This window comes from Humulus lupulus, chromosome 2, assembly GCF_963169125.1.
Source record: "Humulus lupulus chromosome 2, drHumLupu1.1, whole genome shotgun sequence".
Classification (NCBI taxonomy): Eukaryota; Viridiplantae; Streptophyta; class Magnoliopsida; order Rosales; family Cannabaceae; genus Humulus; species Humulus lupulus.
Genome location: NC_084794.1, coordinates 91,091,753 through 91,110,566, shown reverse-complemented (window position 1 = coordinate 91,110,566; position 18,814 = coordinate 91,091,753). Strand labels below are relative to the sequence as shown.

At 34.7% G+C, this 18,814-nt stretch overlaps 1 protein-coding gene across 2 annotated transcripts in view; it reads left to right on the top strand.

The window, feature by feature from the left end:
* Positions 1–18,814, top strand: part of LOC133818214 (nuclear pore complex protein GP210) — a 34,167-nt gene that overhangs the window by 10,442 nt on the left and 4,911 nt on the right. The window contains exons 9-32 of one of the 2 annotated variants that reach the window (XM_062250959.1): positions 5,559–5,670; positions 5,755–6,350; positions 6,437–6,560; positions 6,669–6,946; positions 7,606–7,716; positions 7,917–7,979; positions 8,558–8,749; positions 9,510–9,569; positions 9,732–9,800; positions 9,989–10,135; positions 10,252–10,371; positions 11,628–11,750; positions 12,214–12,369; positions 12,451–12,513; positions 12,604–12,737; positions 13,483–13,897; positions 14,796–14,898; positions 14,996–15,108; positions 15,395–15,466; positions 17,288–17,363; positions 17,603–17,710; positions 17,836–17,974; positions 18,354–18,437; positions 18,527–18,743. In XM_062250959.1, coding sequence (XP_062106943.1) covers positions 5,559–5,670; positions 5,755–6,350; positions 6,437–6,560; positions 6,669–6,946; positions 7,606–7,716; positions 7,917–7,979; positions 8,558–8,749; positions 9,510–9,569; positions 9,732–9,800; positions 9,989–10,135; positions 10,252–10,371; positions 11,628–11,750; positions 12,214–12,369; positions 12,451–12,513; positions 12,604–12,737; positions 13,483–13,897; positions 14,796–14,898; positions 14,996–15,108; positions 15,395–15,466; positions 17,288–17,363; positions 17,603–17,710; positions 17,836–17,974; positions 18,354–18,437; positions 18,527–18,743 — 3,675 coding nt within the window. Of the gene's footprint in view, positions 1–5,558; positions 5,671–5,754; positions 6,351–6,436; positions 6,561–6,668; positions 6,947–7,605; positions 7,717–7,916; positions 7,980–8,557; positions 8,750–9,509; positions 9,570–9,731; positions 9,801–9,988; positions 10,136–10,251; positions 10,372–11,627; positions 11,751–12,213; positions 12,370–12,450; positions 12,514–12,603; positions 12,738–13,482; positions 13,898–14,795; positions 14,899–14,995; positions 15,109–15,394; positions 15,497–17,287; positions 17,364–17,602; positions 17,711–17,835; positions 17,975–18,353; positions 18,438–18,526; positions 18,744–18,814 lie in introns of both variants that reach the window. The other variant, XM_062250958.1, reaches the window with a different exon arrangement.

Genomic DNA, 18,814 nt, shown 5'->3' with positions numbered 1-18,814 from the left:
TTACTAACAGAGAGTAGATTGCAAGAGAGTTTTGGAACATGGAGAACATTTGTAAGGGTAATTGAAGGAGATAAATAGATAGACCCTTTACAAGCTACTGAAGAGAGAGTACCATTAGCTATTTTAATTTTTTGGTGACCTGAATAAGGTGTGTAGGAAGTAAACTGATGTGACTGACCAGTCATATGATCCGAGGCACCTGACCTGAGTCCACAATCCAAGCAGAGTTTGAGTAGTAAAGGCAGTGGAAATACCTTGTTTTTCAGAGGTAGAAGGATCAGGTGTTGTTGGTGGTGTTGAGGAAGCATTAAGCAGCTGATGGAGTTGATTTATCTGAGCTTGAGTGAAGGGAAAAGACTCAGCTGGTGCACCAGAAGGGCTTTTTAGGATGGATGAACCAGCTGAATTATTTTTTGAGATGATGGATTCTGAGGTTTTTTCTTGAGGGGCGGCCATGAGTAAGAAAATAAGGCTGAGATTGAAAAAGATTTTCGAATTTCTTCGGGATTGCTCTGATACCATGTGGAAAAATATACTTTTTCTTCTATTTTATTCATGAGGAACAAGGCCTTTAAATAGACACTAGGCACTGTACAGCTCTAACAAATCTGGTAGTTAATACCAAATTTACAAAAAATAATTACAAATATTCTAGAGTAATTCAATTAGCCTAATCAGAATAATCTAATTATAGTATCTACTACAATTATACAGCTATACTAAATAAATGCTAAAAATAAAATGTTTTCTACATAGATACTTTGTCCTCCAAATTGGGGTCCATCATTTTTCAGATTTGATAACAGTTGGCTGAAGAAGAAAGGTTTTTGTAACAATTTTGCAAATGTTGGTAGGAAGCTATTATTTTTGGTTGGGAAAGGCCTTAGGTTTATGGAAAGGTTGAAGAGTGTTAAAGGTAAGATAAAACAATGGAGCATGGAGAGCTTGGGGGCCAAAAAACTTAAGAAGATGCTGATTGAGGGAAGAATTATACATCTAATTGCTGAGGAATCTAGAGGAAGATGGAATTAGCAAGTTATATAGAGAAAAGAGCGTTGCTTAAGCTTGAATGGCAGCGATTGTTGTTTAAAGAGGAACAAACACTTAGATTATAATCTAAGTTCATTTGGGCAGAAGAAGGAGATGCAAACGCCATATTGTTCCATGGTCTTATGAATGCTAGAAGATCTAAGAATTTTATTGATAAAATTGAGAGGGATGAAGGGACAATTTTGGATAATGAAGAAGATATTGAAGCAGTGGCTGTTTCTTTTTACCAAAAAAAAAAAAGAAAAAAAAAAGGAAAATATATATATGTATATATATATATAAATCAAAAGAAAGGGTTTGGTGATAGATAGAGGAGGTAGATAGGGGGATGTCTCAGTTCAGCCTCTTTTTCTATATTTATAAATGGAAGACCTAGGGGAAAATTCAGAAGTACTAGGGGGACTAGAAAAGGGTGATCCACTATGACCCTTTCTTTTTTCCTTGGTGGTTGATGTTTTTGGAAAGAATGGTGGAAAAAGCTGCTAGTATGGATTAACTCGAAGGGTTTACTTTGGGAGGGATAAGGTTGAACTAAGTTGACTATAATTTGTAGATAACTCATTGTTTTTTCTTGAAGCTAAAGATGAGTACTTGGGTAATTTGTTGAAGATTCTGAGGCTTTTTTGTGTTGTTTTAGAGCTGAAAATAAATATGAAATTATGAATAAAAGTCAGTTATTTGGGCTCAATGTGGCAAGTGAGCTGAGATTATTGGCTGTACAATTGGTTCTTTGCCACTTAAATATCTGGGCATGCCCCTTGGAGATAATCCAAGGAAATTTAGTGTTTGGGAGCCTGTTATTTCTAAGGTTTCTAAAAGGTTAAATGGATGGGAATGTGCATATTTGTCAAGGGGTGGCTGATTTTCTCTTATTTAATATGTCCTATCATCTTTACCGATATATTTCTTGTTTCTATATAAAGCGCCCAAATCTGTCATTGAGATTTTGGAATGTTTAATGAGGAATTTTCTATGAGAAGACAGTGATTTAGATGAAGGGAAGCACTTGGTCTCTTGGGATTTTGTGTGTAGACCTAAATGCAAAGGGGGTTTGGGTATTGGTAGAATTATTGAGAGGAATAAAATTCTTCTCGTGAAGTGGTTGTGGATGTTTCTGTTGGAAGAAGAACTTTATGGCACTGTATTATTAAAAGTATATATGGCTTGAATGAGAATGGATGGGATACAAAACTAGGGGAAAGATTCTCTTCTCGCTGGACTTGGAAAGGAATTGCTTCTCTTTATGGAGAGTTTTAAAGTGGAAATGGCAACAAGATTTATTTTTGGGAGCATGCTTGGTTGGGAAGGGAGCCTCTAATAATTGTTTTTCGAAGACTGGGCAGAATTTCTAGAAGAAAAAAATTGTAACATTGTCGATTTTGTGGAAGATGAAGGCATGAGTAGAGGCTGGAATCTTCTTTTAAACGAAACGTTGCAGTTAGAGAATTTTCCAGAGTTGATTGAATCATTAAGTAGGTTGGAAAGGAAGAATATCTGCAAGCTTTTGGAAGACCAAAGGGCCTGGTTGGAGGATAGTTCTGAGACCTTCTCTTGTAATTCAGCCTTTGAAATACCAACTTTGGACAAGAATGATCAATCTTTTCCCTATGGTTTGGTGTGGAAAAGTCCAGTCCTAACATTGTCAAATTCTTTGTGTGGTTGCTTGTCTTTAGAAAGCGTAATGTTCATCAGGTGTTGAAGGAGACCTTCTAGCTTTTATCTCTAGGATTGTGTTTATTATATATAAAAATAAAAATGAGAGGAGACATGTAATTCAGAGATAGAAGTTTTTTATTTGAGATAAACCAAGGAAACCTAAGGAAGTTTCAACTCGAAGAGCAAGCAGAATTTTTAAGAGAGTTATATCGTGGTTGGACTTTAGTGAAGTAGAGAAGATTTACCATTACATGCCTATTTTGAGAAGTGAAGAAACTGAGGTAGAAATGGTGGAAATTGAAAAAGGAGTCATGGTCCATCAAAGAACTAATAGCAGAAAAGTGTATGGATATGGAAAAGTGAATAAAGAAATTTTAGAAGATTTTGAAGATGGGAGGGGTCCCTGTATCCAAGAAGAAGACAATGATGAAATTCAAATCAAGGGGGAGGGGCAGTCTGAATTACATTATTTTTTTAATACATTGGGGATTTGAACCTCTCCCCCCTCTCACACACACTCACACACCCCCAACCACCTGAGCTAGCCCCAAGTGGCTTACATTCTAACAGTAGTAATTAGGATGAGGAATTGGCTTTAATGGAGGCATCTGACAGAGTAGATTTTGAAGAGTTTTTCGGAAGGAGTTAAGAAGATTTTTAATACACTAGATGAGGAAGATAGCATAACAGGATAATGAAATCAATTTAAAGAAGGATGTTAGTGATATGAATTTGCAAAAGGAAAAGGAGACTAGGAAATTGTTGGTAAATCAAGGGGAGGAAAAGCAAATTCAGCAAGATGCAAGAGATAATAAAGTCTCAAATGATAGTTGGGATGTTGTTGAGACCCTTTTTTTCTCAAATGGGCTTCTTCCTAACAATGGTGGAGTTGGAGATTATTCAAGTGGTATTAGTTTGAATTCAGAGAAAAAGGTTTCAGGAAGTTGCGGAATTTGCAATTTCATAATAATTACGGAGAAGGTAAGGGTGACAAGGGGAAGAAGATAGGTTCATCAGGATTTTGACTTGGAATATCAGAGTTAGTGGCTCTGCTTCTAAAAGAAGGGTGGTGAAAGAATTTAATATTGCAAGAAATGAAAGGAGAGGTGATTGACAGAGTTTTTGGGAAGTGTATGGAGATCCAAATTTAAAGAATTGAGTGTTTTGCCTTCGATAGGTTGATATGGTGGTATTTTAATAACTTGGGACTTGAGAAGAATTAAGGTTATTGGTTCCTTAATAGGATATTTCTTTGTTTCAATTCAGATAGAAGAGGATGATGGAGATTAGTGGTGGTTTTTCTAGAGTGTATGGTCCTAGTACTTACCATGGTGGAGAAGTATTTTGGGATGAGTTGGCCGGTTTAAATAAATTATGTGGAAATGAGTGGTGTTTGGGGGAAGACTTTAATGTAGTTAGAAATATTTGAGAGAAATTAATAGTTCTACAAATACTAGAAGCATGAAGATTTTCGATGTTTTGATAAATGAACTCTCTTTGCATGATCCAAGATCGAATAAGGAAATAGTATCTTGTTATGAAGAATTCTTGAGACTAGTGGTGTTCAAAGTGGGAAATGATATGAATATAAGGGTTCAAGAAGATGTTTGGGTTGATTTAGAGTCTTTGGCGGTAGTCTTTCCAAATCTATACAGAGTATGATAAAAAAAAATAAAAAAACTCCATTGTATATAAGATTTTCAGGAAAGAGAAGGTGTTTCACTTTTTCAGAGTGGACCGCTTTTCTCTGGATAATTATTGCACCTCCTAAAGTCGTATTTTTATGGCAGGTCATGTGGGGTAAGGTGAATGTTCACGAGGTGTTACAGAGAAATAGACCATATATGGCCTTGTCTCTGGGTTGCTGTGCACTATGATGAGTCTGTCAGTCATCTTTTTCTGCATTGTTCTGTTTCATTGCTGATTTGGTATAGGCTTTTGAAGGCCTCTCTTCTTCTAGAGAAGGTCAAGGGTTCAATCGCTCCCCCACCCCTTAGGATAGGTATCAACGATGTAATAATAATAATAAAAAATCTGTTTTGGTGCATTCCAGTTCCAGCTCACTGTGAGGAAGTTTTGCTACTTAAAATTAAGGGAAGTCGGAATAAACAGAAGCTTTGGCAAACTGCAGTAGCTGCTCTTTTATGGGTCTTATGGCTGGAAAGGGACAAAATAATTTTTAAAGAAGAGGAAAGTGAGGTGGAGAGACTGGGGGATAATATAAAGTTAAAAGTTGTTCTATGGCTGCATAATGATAAGATTTTTATAGATGTTCCTTTCTTGGTTTGGTTGCAAGATTGGAGTTTTTTGTTGTAATTCTGATTTAGTCAGGGAAAGGTTTTATATATTTTTTTTTGTGATGTTTTGTTCTGAGTGTTACAGATATTATACGCTATCTTCTTGTATTATGAACCATATTAATAATTCAAGTAGTGTTGTTTTGCTTCAAAAAAAATTGGTGCCAAATGTTTTGTCCAGAGAATATATATAGTTATATTCTCTTGCAAATTCTTGTCCTTGTATGAACCTCAAAATACTTGCTGGGTGTGCAGTCTGTGCTGACTTAGTGGCTGAAAATCTGAATCATTATAAAAGAATATATCTTCATAATATATATACATTATTCTTGTTCCTATGTTGCTTATACCCATTTGTCCAAAACTATCTTCAAGTGTTTGCACCTTGTAGTACTGGAAATGCCTATGATCATGTGTTACTGTTTAATGATTGCACCTTTACTTTCCATGCATTAAGTGGCGCTCTCTTAATCTTAGACGTCATTGCATACTTATGTAACAATTTGCACCTTGCATATCTGGATGTATTTATAAGTTATTTGTAATTTATATTAGGTGATTATCGAAGTTTCCATTCCATCTTCTATTGTCATGCTTCGGAACTTCCCTGTTGAGACTGTTGTAGGATCTTATATCCAAGCTGCTGTAACATTGAAAGCACCTAATGGTAATGCCTTGTGATATAGTACTCTTAGTATTACCTTGTTTAAGTGTTAGTCAACTTTCTATAACTGCAGTTTGTTATTGGCAGGTGCCTATTTTTATAGATGTGATGCTTTTAATTCCTTCATAAAGTGGAAAGCAGGAAGCGAATTTTTCATTGTTGGCAACACAACCAAAGAGACACCTCCTTTAGATGTGTTAGGGAATGCTGACCTCTTCACAGCTTTTCATGGTCCTCCTTGTTCATGGAAAAGCATATATGCCTCTCGTGCTGGTCGCGATTTGTTGCATGCCTCATTTTCAAAAGAATATGACCATTTTGATAGTTCTTTTCATGGGCCAATTGTTTTAAAAGCATCTTCACGTATTGCAGCATATCCACCACTCATTATTCATCAGGCAGGTGATGGAAACCAATTTGGTGGTTATTGGTTTGATTTGGATCAAGCAGAAGCTGGTAATAAAATGGAAAGCTTGGACAAGTTATTCCTTGCTCCTAAAACATATCTAGATGTTATTCTTGTTGGCGGACCTGAACAATGGGATAAAAATATTAACTCCATTGAAAGAGTAGACATTTTAAATAAGGAATATGATCGAGGGGATGTTGGAGTTCATGTGCACAAGTTATCTGGTGACTATAGGAGTTTGTATAGAGTTTCGTGCCAAGTATCAGGACGCTTTGTAATTTTCTTTCTCATATACTCGCTCTAATTCTTTAGATTCAGTTCAATATCTCGCATACATTGATTTCTTCTTAAATGACTCAGGAAGTTTCTTTCGAACGGGGTAATTTGGTGGCTGATGACCATCCTCTACCAGTATTAGAGAAAAATGTGTTGTCTCTTATTTGTAGCATTCCTGATTCTATTGCAGTGATAGCTGACGAACCTGGTATAATTATTTCCTTTACTCAGGCTATATGCAGCGCTAATTTACTTCAACTATTTGGAATATATACTTATCATGTTTTCCTTGAACATGTGACATGTCATTCTTCAGTAAATGGGCTTAAGATTATCCGGACTGCAATTCAAGCTGACCGAAGTTCAGAACGAATTCGCAGCACCCCAATAACTGTTGCTAATGGGCGGACAATTCGATTAGCTGCTGTTGGAATTAGCAACACCGGTGAAGCTTTTGCAAATTCATCTTCTATCCACTTGAGGTGGCAACTAAGCAGTTGTGATGGCTTAGCTTATTGGGATGACACTGATGATTATAGGGGGACTAAGTACAACTGGGAGAGGTTTTTGCACTTACAAAATGAATCTGGGCTGGTACCACCAAATTTTGATATTTTGTCTGTTATTATTTGCATTGAGATTTATTACATAACATTCCAATTTACATTGTTTTACTGTGAGGTTTTTTATTGTATTTATTTATTTGCATGGAAAATTTACTAAGATGAGTTTTGACTGAGATTTTACTGAAAAATCGCAAGCATGTCAATTGGTTTGTTCCCATGGCCTGAGATGGGCTAAAGGATTTAGTTTTCAGTTCTAAGTTAGATTTCCATTTCTCCTAATTATTTATTGGGAACTGATGTTATATCAATTTAATATTGAATGAAGGATCAGATGTATTTCCCAGTCAGTTGTGAAACTTTTGTTTGAGCATGAGTTATCAGTATCACAGGGGGTTTAAGTTCATAATTATGTTTTGTAATGCTAAAAAGTACGAGAGGTTTCATTTCTAAGTCATCTTCTTGGGCTGCAGTTCTACCATTATCTTATTTATTTTTTATGTAAAGTAATATATATTTATTTGACATTAGAGTATAAAAATTGTCTTTTTTCTTTGGCAGGATCTAACCTGGTTAATATACTTTTCCTTAGCTTCATCCTATGAATATTATAAAAATAAGTTTACCCTGGTATGATGTGTTTAAGGTAATATGCGGTGTGAGCTGAAATGCTAATATCTTGCTTCTCAGTGTATTGTTCGTGCTATTGCTGTTCACTCTGGTGATTCGATTGGTGAGAATAATTACGTTAAGCTGCATGAGAATTTAGAGAATGTTCTAACAGATGGAGTGCGTTTACAGGTATGTTGTTTGGAGATCATTCACACCTTTATACTAGAGTTACGAGCAAGCAAGAGAGGCTCTTACACTTTTAGAAATGCCCTAATATTCCTTGTTACTGTTTCAGTCGTCTTTTACTTGGTGTGTTTTCATAGTCATGCTGTCGTTTGTATTTCATTTGCTGAAGTTTCTTCTCTTGTTTAATCTGTTGAATTGTGCAGCTTGTTTCTACTTTGAGGGTCAGCCCAGAGTTCAATTTGCTATTTTTCAACCCCAATGCTAAGGTAGGGCTCTATATCTAGCTATAACATTTGTATTTAATTTGGTCATACACAAAGTACCAAATTGGTCAGTTTGTCTTTTACTTCTGTCGAAACAACTGTGTCTTGTTTTAGGAAGACCATATATTCTTTAATAGTGATTGCCATTATCATATTGCCCCTTACTTCTTAATTCATACTTGGACAAAAGGGGGGTGATGGAGGCTACAAAATGCATAATGGTATTTGATCAAGTGCTCTGAATTATGCATCCTGTAGAATCTACAAGGACACAGCTATACAATTCCAATCACATGATAGGCTACAGATGTATAAATATTTTATATATTTTCGAGAGTCAAGAGCTTTGAGCCTTATGTAGAGTTCCATACATTTGAATGCTAGGTAATGCATTTTATTGATCAAATTGGCATTACACTAATTTGTGCACCAGCTTATGTAGATTTCTTTCAATAATTTATTAATTAGTAAATTTACCTTCTACATGGTTGAGAAATATTTGATTTTATTCAGCTGGTAAGTAGAAATCCCATATGTTGTAACCTTCCACAGCATAATTGCTTCGTTTTGTTTTTTTAAAGGTTAATCTATCAACCACTGGTGGGAGCTGCTTCTTGGAAGCTTTTGTGAATGATACTCAAGTAGTAGAAGTCGTTCAACCCCCAACAGGTTTACAATGCTTACAATTGATATTGTTTCCAAAAGGGCTGGGAACAGCGGTTGTGACAGTGTATGATATTGGACTTACTCCTCCATTGACTGCGTCTGCTGTGGTAATTTTATTTACGAGTCCATTTGATGTTTTATTCTGTGTAGACCTTTTGTTTGGCTCATTTCTTTTTTCTTTCTTCCATATCCCCTTTATATAATTTCACTTCTTATCCATATATTCAATATTATTTCTACTGAAGAAAAAAGAATGTTTCATTGAACAAAGGACTCAATCTTGAAAAAAAGATTTTGCAATTCATTTCTTGAGCCATTTTTTGTCTTCAAGTTTTAGTTCCTTAATGGAGACTTTTGATTTTGGCATAGTATTACTGGTGGATTAAATTTAGCTTTCTGGTGGAGTAGTTTTTTCATGCAATTTGAAGTTGCACAATCTAAGTGTCCAAACTGCCATCATACATTATATTATTTTTTTGATCAAAACCTCAGCTTGTATTCATATAGCAATTAATACAAACAAACATGAGGAAAAAATCCTTATGAAAAATATAAACAAACAAAATCACCTAAAATAATGCCATCCTAATGCTATAAAATAATACATTATAATATTATAGCATCCAAGACATTAGATGCTGTGCAAGAGTTTGTAGAGGACCTTTCTTGCAAGCATATAAAAATGTCCTAAACCAATTTATTAAAGACTACATAGTATACTTTCAGTTTCAGATGAATCATTTGCAGCTGTAAAGTATTACACGAGATTTTTTTTCTTGCTATTAATATCATTTGTTACCTCTGTAATGACATGTTCATTCTTTAGCTTACTTCTGAAATTTCTCATGGAGATAATTTATTTTGTAGGTTCAAGTTGTAGATGTAGACTGGATTAAAATTATTTCTCAAGAAGAAATTAGCCTTGTGGTATGCTTCTTGGTCTTTATCTTCATTTCTCTTTACTCTGTAGTCCTCCATTGAGGCCCCTTCAACTATGGGTTTGACAAAATGAGGAAAGGTAATCCAACCTTGCTAAAATATATACTGAAGCTGGTCTGAAATTTGTGCAATGCAAATTCTTGATTACAGGTCGGGAGCTCCTGGACCATTGATCTGATGGCTGGCATAAACGATGGAAGTGCTTTTGACTCTTCCCAGGTCTGAACTGACTTACACTATTATGTTTATTATACGTCGCTCACTTTCCCATGTATAGCTTTGTTGGTGTCCTTGACCCTTTTTTTTCCCCATTATTTTCATGTGCTCTTGCTAGCTCATCATATTTGTATGCTATTTAATGCATTGTGTTTATTAGACAGCTTAACTCACAGGAAACTTACATGCAGTTTGCTTTCATGAATATTCAAGTGCATATTGAGGATCCCATAGTTGGATTTGTCGGTAATGATGATATCTTAAGCTTTGATGGTGGATATTTAAATGCACCAAAGTTTGAAATAATGGCAAAACATCTGGGGATCACTACTCTTCATGTAAGTTCATAAGCCTTGTAATATTATGTTGTTCTTTTTCACTGTCTTTTTGTTGTCCAATTTCTTTGTTGGGTTTTCTGGAGTGATGCAAATTTACTGTTGCTACTTAAAATCAGGTCACTGCTGTACGGCAATCCAGGCAAGAAATTTTAAGCCAGCCAATAAAGATTGAAGTGTATGCACCACCCAGAATTCATCCTCACGATATCTTCCTTGCACCAGGTGCATATTTTGTGGTATGTATGCTCACCTCTTTTACCTTATTATATCAGATGAGCAAAAGTTTAGTTGCTACTAATACTACGGAGCTCAATGTGCTTGTTTGAAATTAAACTATCCAGTCTTGGAAACGTCAATATGCATAGCCCCCCTCCTCTTTATTTATTTATTTATTTTTTTGAAAAAGAGACAAGGTCAATCAATGATTGACCCCCAAATTTCATTAGAAACTCTCACTTAAGGCGGAGGAAAGCCATAGGATCATTACAGAGAAAAACCAATACCTAGAACACAAGTACAAGTTATAAATCAGATCAGATTCTAATCATGGGCCATATCGTAGGATAAAATACAGCCCCAGTCTCTATGGAGATCTTGAAATGAAAGATTTTTAAAGTATTTTGTCCTATAGACCCATGTTGCAACCCAAAATTTAACTTTATCCCACACCTCTACACTCTTCTTTTCTATATTGTCAAAAATTCTGCCATTCCTTTCTAGCCATATTGCCCAAAGGATAGCCAATACTGTAGCTGTCCATAATCTAGCAGACCTTTTCCCCCCAGATATCTTGCAAGACAAGAGCTCAGCACATTTCTTTGGCATGCACCAGCTTAATCCAAATTCTCTCAGTAATCTATTCCATAGACCTTGGCTAAAAGGGCACTCAAGAAATAGGTGTGAAAGAGATTCATCAGCATTCTTGCAGCAGACACACCAGCCCGGAGACAACACCTGGAAAGGCCTTCTCTTTTGCATTAGCCCAATTTCCTTGTGAAGTATACTGGTATGAGACTAAACTTTGAAAGGCACTTTTACAAGAGAAAATACCATTAGTCCCAGGAGACCAAATTCGAGAGTCATCCACTACATCAAGAATTGGTTTCTATTCAAGAAGCTGAAGCAGACCTACTAAATGGGGGGCCTCCCACTCTCTCAAGTGTCTTCTGAATTGAAAGTCCCATCCAGAGTTAGATCTTGAGAAGCCTTCTCCCCCACCCGCCATTTCTTTTACACTCTTTTGTCTCCCATTAGAAATCTGCATAAGATCAGGAAATAGTCTCATAAAGGCTTCATCACCCACCCAAACATCCTCCCAAAATCTGATTCTATTCCCCTTACCAACCTTGAACCGGACCCTAGTCAGGAATACATCATACATTGCTGCAATACTCTTCCATCATCCTCTTTATTTTATTTTTGGGTCCTTTTACTAGAATGAATGTTCTTTTTCATGTCTCTTGGAGTTTATAATCAATTTTGGTTTGTTTAGCTTACTGTGGAAGGAGGTCCAACAATCGGTGTATCGTCGGTTGAATATACAAGTAACGAGGATGGGATTGCAACAATTCAGAAATCCTCTGGGCGCCTTTCTGCAGTTTCCCCTGGCAACACTGTAAGAATGATTTTCAGTGAATACTTTAAGTTTATATTCAAACTTTAAAAGTTCTGTGTGGTTCTTCATTGAATTGTCCTTGATTATTATATTCTGGTTTGACTACATTTTAACTTGTGAACTATGAGTTGCTTGACAATTGTCCTTTTGAGGTTTTCTGTCGTTGTGAAATTATTTTACCTGTGTAATTGGTGAGATTGTGGCTCGGTTAATTTCAATTTTTCAACTGTGCCTATTTTAACTTATGTCTTCACAAGAATGATGTTTAATCTTACCTTGAGCATAAAAACCTGTCTAAACAAAAATATTGGTTCAGCTCTCCTGTCATGAGATTATAATTTTTTTGTTTTATTCATATCACTTGAAGCCAATCCTTTATCACTTATATTTCATTGCTTTTAATAATGAAGGGCTATTACAGTTACATTTATCTGATCATATGCATCTTGTATCATGTGTTCAGACTATTATTGCTTCAGTCTTTGGAAATGGAGGCATTGTCATTTGTCAAGCATATGGAAGCGTCAAAGTAGGACTTCCTTCTTCAGTGCTTTTGAATGTACAAAGTGAGCAGCTTGCTGTTGGCCGTGAGATGCCAATATATCCTTTGTTTTCTGAGGTAAAAAATACAAACAAATATTGGAATCTCGTGCCAATTACCTATGCTTATCAATATACTAATTCGTGTTGGTGTTTTCAGGGTGATTTGTTTTCATTTTATGAGCTTTGCAGAAATTACCAGTGGACTGTAGAAGATGAGAAGGTTGGACTTCATTTCGTTACTTGTGCTTGCTTGTGGGAAACATAATTGTGTCTTAAAGTTAACAATGAATATGTTGTATTTGTTGACCAGGTTTTGAGTTTCTATTCATCAAAGCACTTAAATGTAGATAAGCATACGGTTCGATTGACTACTCCTGAAAAAGTTCAACTCACTACTCATTTGAGTGAGAATGAGCTTGGTTTTATCAATGTCTTGTACGGAAGGTACGTACAAATTACAGTGTTTTTTTTCCTCAAAACATTTGTCAACTCATTTATAGTTCTAAATATAAGAAATAGATTACAACATTTGTAGCCTATTAGCGTATCCTAGCTTTTCTTTCTTCAACACCTAAGGCTTCCAATCCAAGTCTTCTTCACCAGGAGGTTGGTAGGTGGGCATCTAAAAAACAATTGCAGGACAAACATACTTGCCTTTTTCTTATCTTGTTATAGTTCTCAACACATGAAATAGCAAAGGAAAAAATATTTTAGAGAGAGTCTGATATAGGTTTTAGATTCAATCTCTTCTCTTATGCTTCAGATAGTTAATTTTTTAGAACAAACTTCTCGTATCTTTTCCTTCATTCTTTCTCTTAGAGAAAATTTGACATCCCTTTATTAATTTTTGTTGTTGTTAAAATACTATTTTTTATTTAAATATACAACGAATTGAGCACATATGTCTCCATTACGGTAATACTATCCTACTCCTTTATATACATTTATTATATTATATAATAATATTAAACATGTATAATGTATTTGCTTTTATTTTATAGTTAAATAAATGTATTTTAATTAATCATTTTGCTCGGATTATGAGACAACATTTGTAGCAATATTATCATGTAGTAGCAAACACTTGTAATGTGACACGTTTTCTGGACTACATGATAATATGATTATTTAAATGTATTTTTTAGTTAAATATATATATATATATATATAATATTATCCCATATTCTAGATCTGCAGGGAGGACAAAAATTACGGTCTCCTTCTCATGTGAATTTAAAACTTCTAAATCGAAGTTGCAAACAAAGAATTATAATGCATCAGTGTCTGTGCTGGTGGTACCTGAGCTCCCTCTTGCTCTTGGGGTTCCAATAACATGGATTCTTCCTCCCCACTATACTACAAAAAGTCTGCTGCCATCATCATCAGAATCTTATAGTCAATGGGACAATCAGAGTCGCAAAGGAACTATATTATATTCTTTATTGAGGAGTTTTTATGAAAAGAGTGAAGTTGTGCAAAAGGATGCTATTTCCATTGATGGAGATAGAATAAGGACAACAGAATGTAACAATATTGCTTGCATTCAGGCTAAAGATCGTACCACAGGTAGAACTGAGGTTGCTGCTTGTATCAAAGTTGTTGAGGTATGGATATTGTCTTGTGTCCAAAACCAATAAGTTTTCTTAGATGGCTTCTTCCTGTCCACATTTTAAAATCATGTCCTTTCATTTATCATAAGTTTGCCAATGGTAAATTTGCTACAACTATGACCTAGTGTTAATGTGCTTGTTGAGCTGCAGTCACTTGTCTAAGACAGTGGTGAATTTTTAGCATTGACCAATGTCAATATCTCATTTCATCCTTAGGCCTTCACTCATTAGGGTTTGCTTTTGTATAAGGGATTTGATCACTTTGGTCTTCTTAGTTTAAGCACATTACTAAGTTTAACCCTACTTTTCCAAAAAAAGCTAAAAATAACCCTTGGTAATTTTAATTAGTCAAAAATGGCCCCCCCTTCCACATGTTTTTAATCAAAGTTTTATTTAAAAAGAGAAAAATTGCCCTTATTTATTTATATAATTTATAAATTTGATGAACAACTTAAATTTTAAAATAAATAAAAACCAAATTGAAAAACTATATTTGTCATTTTTATGTGCATTAATATATTTATATATTTTGTAAATAGTTTATATAATTAGTTAATAAACATAAAATTAAATAAATAAATTCCAAAACTAAAACAAATTTAGTTTTTAAGTTTAAGTTTTTTCAAACTATTTATAAATTATATTTATATAAAAAAAGATATTAATGTATTTAAGTTAGGGAATTTATGTTTTTATATAAAATTGAGGGGCCATTTTTTCTATTTAAAATAACATAGTAATTTTTACTTTTTTAAAAGCTCTTTATTAAACTTTGTAATGAACTTAAACTGAAGGGCTAAAGTGGTAATTTTCCTTTTAATATTTACGTAAATGTGCGTTGTTTGTTAACTATTCAAGATCACTCACCAGTTTTTATGAATAATCTGAGCAGGTGGCTCAAATAAGAGCTGCAAATGAGGAGTTTCCATTTCATGTGATCAATCTTGCTGTTGGTTCTGAAATTTCTCTTCCAGTAACCTACCGAGACTCTCTAGGTATCTATGATTCTGTAACATTAACTACCACTACTACTGACAGTGGATATGATTCATATTCTGATTAGTCTCTACTTGTGAATTTGTATTGAACCAGGCAACCCTTTTTACGAGGCACATGGCACCGTTCTCTTTGAGTTTGTAACTAACTACCCTGATGTTGTGTTCATAAATAAGACACAGGATGGCAGTGGAAATATCTATATCAAGGTATGGTGGTCGTTTGAAATGTATGAATCTTCTGAGTTTCAGCTGAAAAAGATTGAATGCAACAAGCAGCCCATCAGGCTGATGAAGCGGATTTTATTTGCTTTTCAAATCTGGACAAAATATCTACAGCTTTCTTGTTGAGTTTTTTTTCCCAAGTAAAAAAATAATGATGAAGACTTCTCTCAAGCAACATTTTGAAAAGATCACCACAAGGCCTAAAGTAAAAAAAGTCTTCCATGTTAGTTATATATCTGGCATTACTGATTCATTTGATATCTGTTTGTAGGCTATACGACATGGTAGAGCTCTTCTGCGAATATCAATTGATAATATTCCACAGAAATCGGACTATGTGCTGGTATCTTGTTTAACTGCATATAGGAGCTTAGTGAGCCATGATGTTGCCTTTTGCTTTTAGTTATTTAACTTTTTTTAATATATAAATCTATATATATATATATAGATATATGTTCAAGCATCTGGTTCTTTTTCTTCCTTTGATACGTTCTTATAATTTTATGCACAAGAACAATAATGTTTTTATTTTACGTTTTCTAGCTCTTATTGAGAGCTTAGCCACAAATTCTTTTCCAATCATAATTTGGGTGCATGTGCAAAAGTGTTGTGATCAAAGAACTTCCGTTATGGATTAGGATAAGCTAGCTCCTATTTTTTTTACTTAATATATATATATATATATATATTGTGGAAAATAGCTTCTAATATTTTATTTCTTAAGAGCTATGCCATTTAAATAGACATTGTACAACCTATAGACAGACTTGATATTTAATACCATATATTCTAGGATAATTACAATAAACCTGAAATCACTTAAATAAGGAAACAAAATATTCTATACAGCTTGGTTTCCATTCTAGAAGATACTGAAATAATAAAGAATAATAACAAAAATTAAAACAATATTTTCTACACCCTCCCCCAAGCTGGTGCATAGAGATTTCACATGCCCAACTTGCACACAATCTCATTATCCTGTCTTTCGATAATCATTTAATCAGAATATCAGCTTGTAGTTGTTTGCTGGGAACATATACAACACATAACATTTTTTCTTCAATCTTTTCTTTAATGAAGTGTCTATCTACTTCCACATGCTTCGTTCCATCATGGTGAACTGGTTTATGAGCAATGCTGATTGCAGACTTGCTGTCACCGTATAACTTTAGAGGCTCCGTTCTTTGAAGTTTTAGCTCTTCAAATATTCGTTTAATCCAGATTAACTCGCATACTCCTTGAGCAAGAGCTCTAAGTTCTGCTTCAGTGCTACTTCGAGCTACTACCGGTTGTTTCTTACTTCACCAAGTAACTTAGTTTCCCCACACTTTGGTACAATAGCCAGTTGTTGATCTTCTATCCTCAATTGATCCTGCCTAATCAGTACCTATGAAGGCTTCAACACCTCATTCTTCATTTTTTTGGAACAATAATCCAGTTCCAGGTCTTTTCTTTAGATAGCGTAAGATTTTGTACACAGCTTCTAAATGTTCCTCTAGGGGGTTGTGCATGTATTGACTAACCAAGTTGATGGCGAAGGCAATGTCTGGTCTTGTATGAGACAAGTAGATCAGTTTTCCTACTAACCGTTGATACATTCCTTTGTCAACCGTCTTCTCTTTCATATTCTTCTTGTACTTGCCTTTTGGTTCGACTAGAGTTGTTACAGGTTTACAACCACTCAATCCAGTTTTTTGTACTTGTCTTGTGTCAACCTGGCTCTGATACCATGTGGAAAATAGCTTTAATATTTTATTTCTTAAGAGCTATGCCATTTAAATAGACATTGTACAACCTATAGACAGATTTGGTATTGAATACTATATATTCTAGGATAATTACAATAAACCTAAAACCACCTAAATAAGAAAACAAAATATTCTATACACAGCTTGATTTCCCATTCTAGAAGATACTGAAATAATAACAGAAAATGAAACAATATTTTCTACATATATAAATCTTCTATATTTTTCTCTCTGAAAGTGTATCCCTTGGAGACTTTTTTCGTAAATATAGAAGACACTTTTAAACAAATATTTCTGCTTGTAATCGAATTATGGATCTGTCTTCCACTATATTGGCTTCTCATCTTCCGGGATTATTACCTATTACTGCATTATTTACCTTTAAGGTTTACTGATCCTTAATTTTTTTTCAGATTGCAGTTGGAGCCCACATTCATCCTCAAAATCCAGTTCTTCCCAAAGGAAGTCGTGTTAACTTCAGTGTAGAAGGTGGACTTTGGCTAAAATTTACTTTGATCATTGAATTGTAACCTTTGGATAGTTCAATAGCAGACAGCAGTATTGCTGTTTGTTTCTTAGTGAAGAAAAAAAAAAACAAAGAAAAATAGCCACAGATTGTATTCGTTGAATGGTCATTAGTTAGCCATGCATTTACTATGAGCACATAGTTCAGATGTTTGTTCTGCATGGTTCTGGTGAGACTCACATTGATTATTTTGATATGCTAGGCATAAATGATCATGTTCCTGGTCACTGGGTAACTTCTAATTCAAGTGTAATATCCGTCAACATGCTGTCAGGAATATCTGAGGCAGTTGGGGAAGGTACAACCCAAGGTAATAGGCAAAAGATACCTTAGGTATCCTTTACTGTGCTGAAATGGTTTTCACAAATTTTAGTATCCCCTATCCTGTCCTACAATGATAATTTAGCAATTTTAATTTTTTTTACGTGTGAACAGTGTATTTCGAAGCTTCAAATTTGAATCTGCAAACATCAGTGACAGTGCTATCAAGGGATGTTTCTGTGGATGCTCCGAAAGAGATGCTAACAAATGTTCCTTCACCTGCAAAAGGATATAGCTTTCTTGTGAAGTTCAGGTTTGTATGCCATGATTTGTGGCTATGGATTTTTTATCCTGTAATTTACTGTTAGTGTTGGTGTGCAAATGCAGAAAAACAATGGACAGTATAATTTTCATGAAGTAGCTAGTTCCTTTGGGAAAATAAATAGCTTATAAAAGTGTTTTTGGCTCTATTGAAATTTCTATGCTGTAGATGCTCATTAGTCCAAAGTCCAGTCTATTGATTAAATATGCTTGCAGATTTTCTTAACCTATTATCTGCGTCATCATTATGTTTCATATGATATGAAGATACATTGGTTGTAGTAGTTGTTATCTTGTTAGTTTTTTCTGATTTCAGACAGCATTTTGCTCATTATTTTTTTTTTCTCCTTTTGTATATTGGCAAACAAAAGTACTTCCAACAGCAACAAGGCTATAGCTCTTGGAGATATTGATGCAATTGCATATGACTGCAGAGTAAACCCTTCTTTTCTTGGGTATGTGCTTGTCCTTTTTTGACATGCTTGGCTTCTTTTAGAGAAAAAAATCTCAACTCTTTTGGTATTCTTTGCTTTATGAACTGAAGGTATGCAAAGCCGTGGTTGGATCTTAGCACTGGCAATTCATATTGCCTGTTTTTCCCCTACTCGCCGGAGCATTTGGTTCATTTGATGCCCAAGACGAATTACATGAAGCCAGAAATACCTGTTTCTGTTCATGCCTCGTTGAGAGAAGCCGAGCATATTCAAGGATCTGCATTTGCTCTTTTCATTGGAGGGTTCTCCATGTTGGAGATGGACGAGGTTAAATGTCTTAAATGACAGTATCAAGTTCTCATTTCTTTCGTGTCAAAATTAATTTTGTTGATTAATAT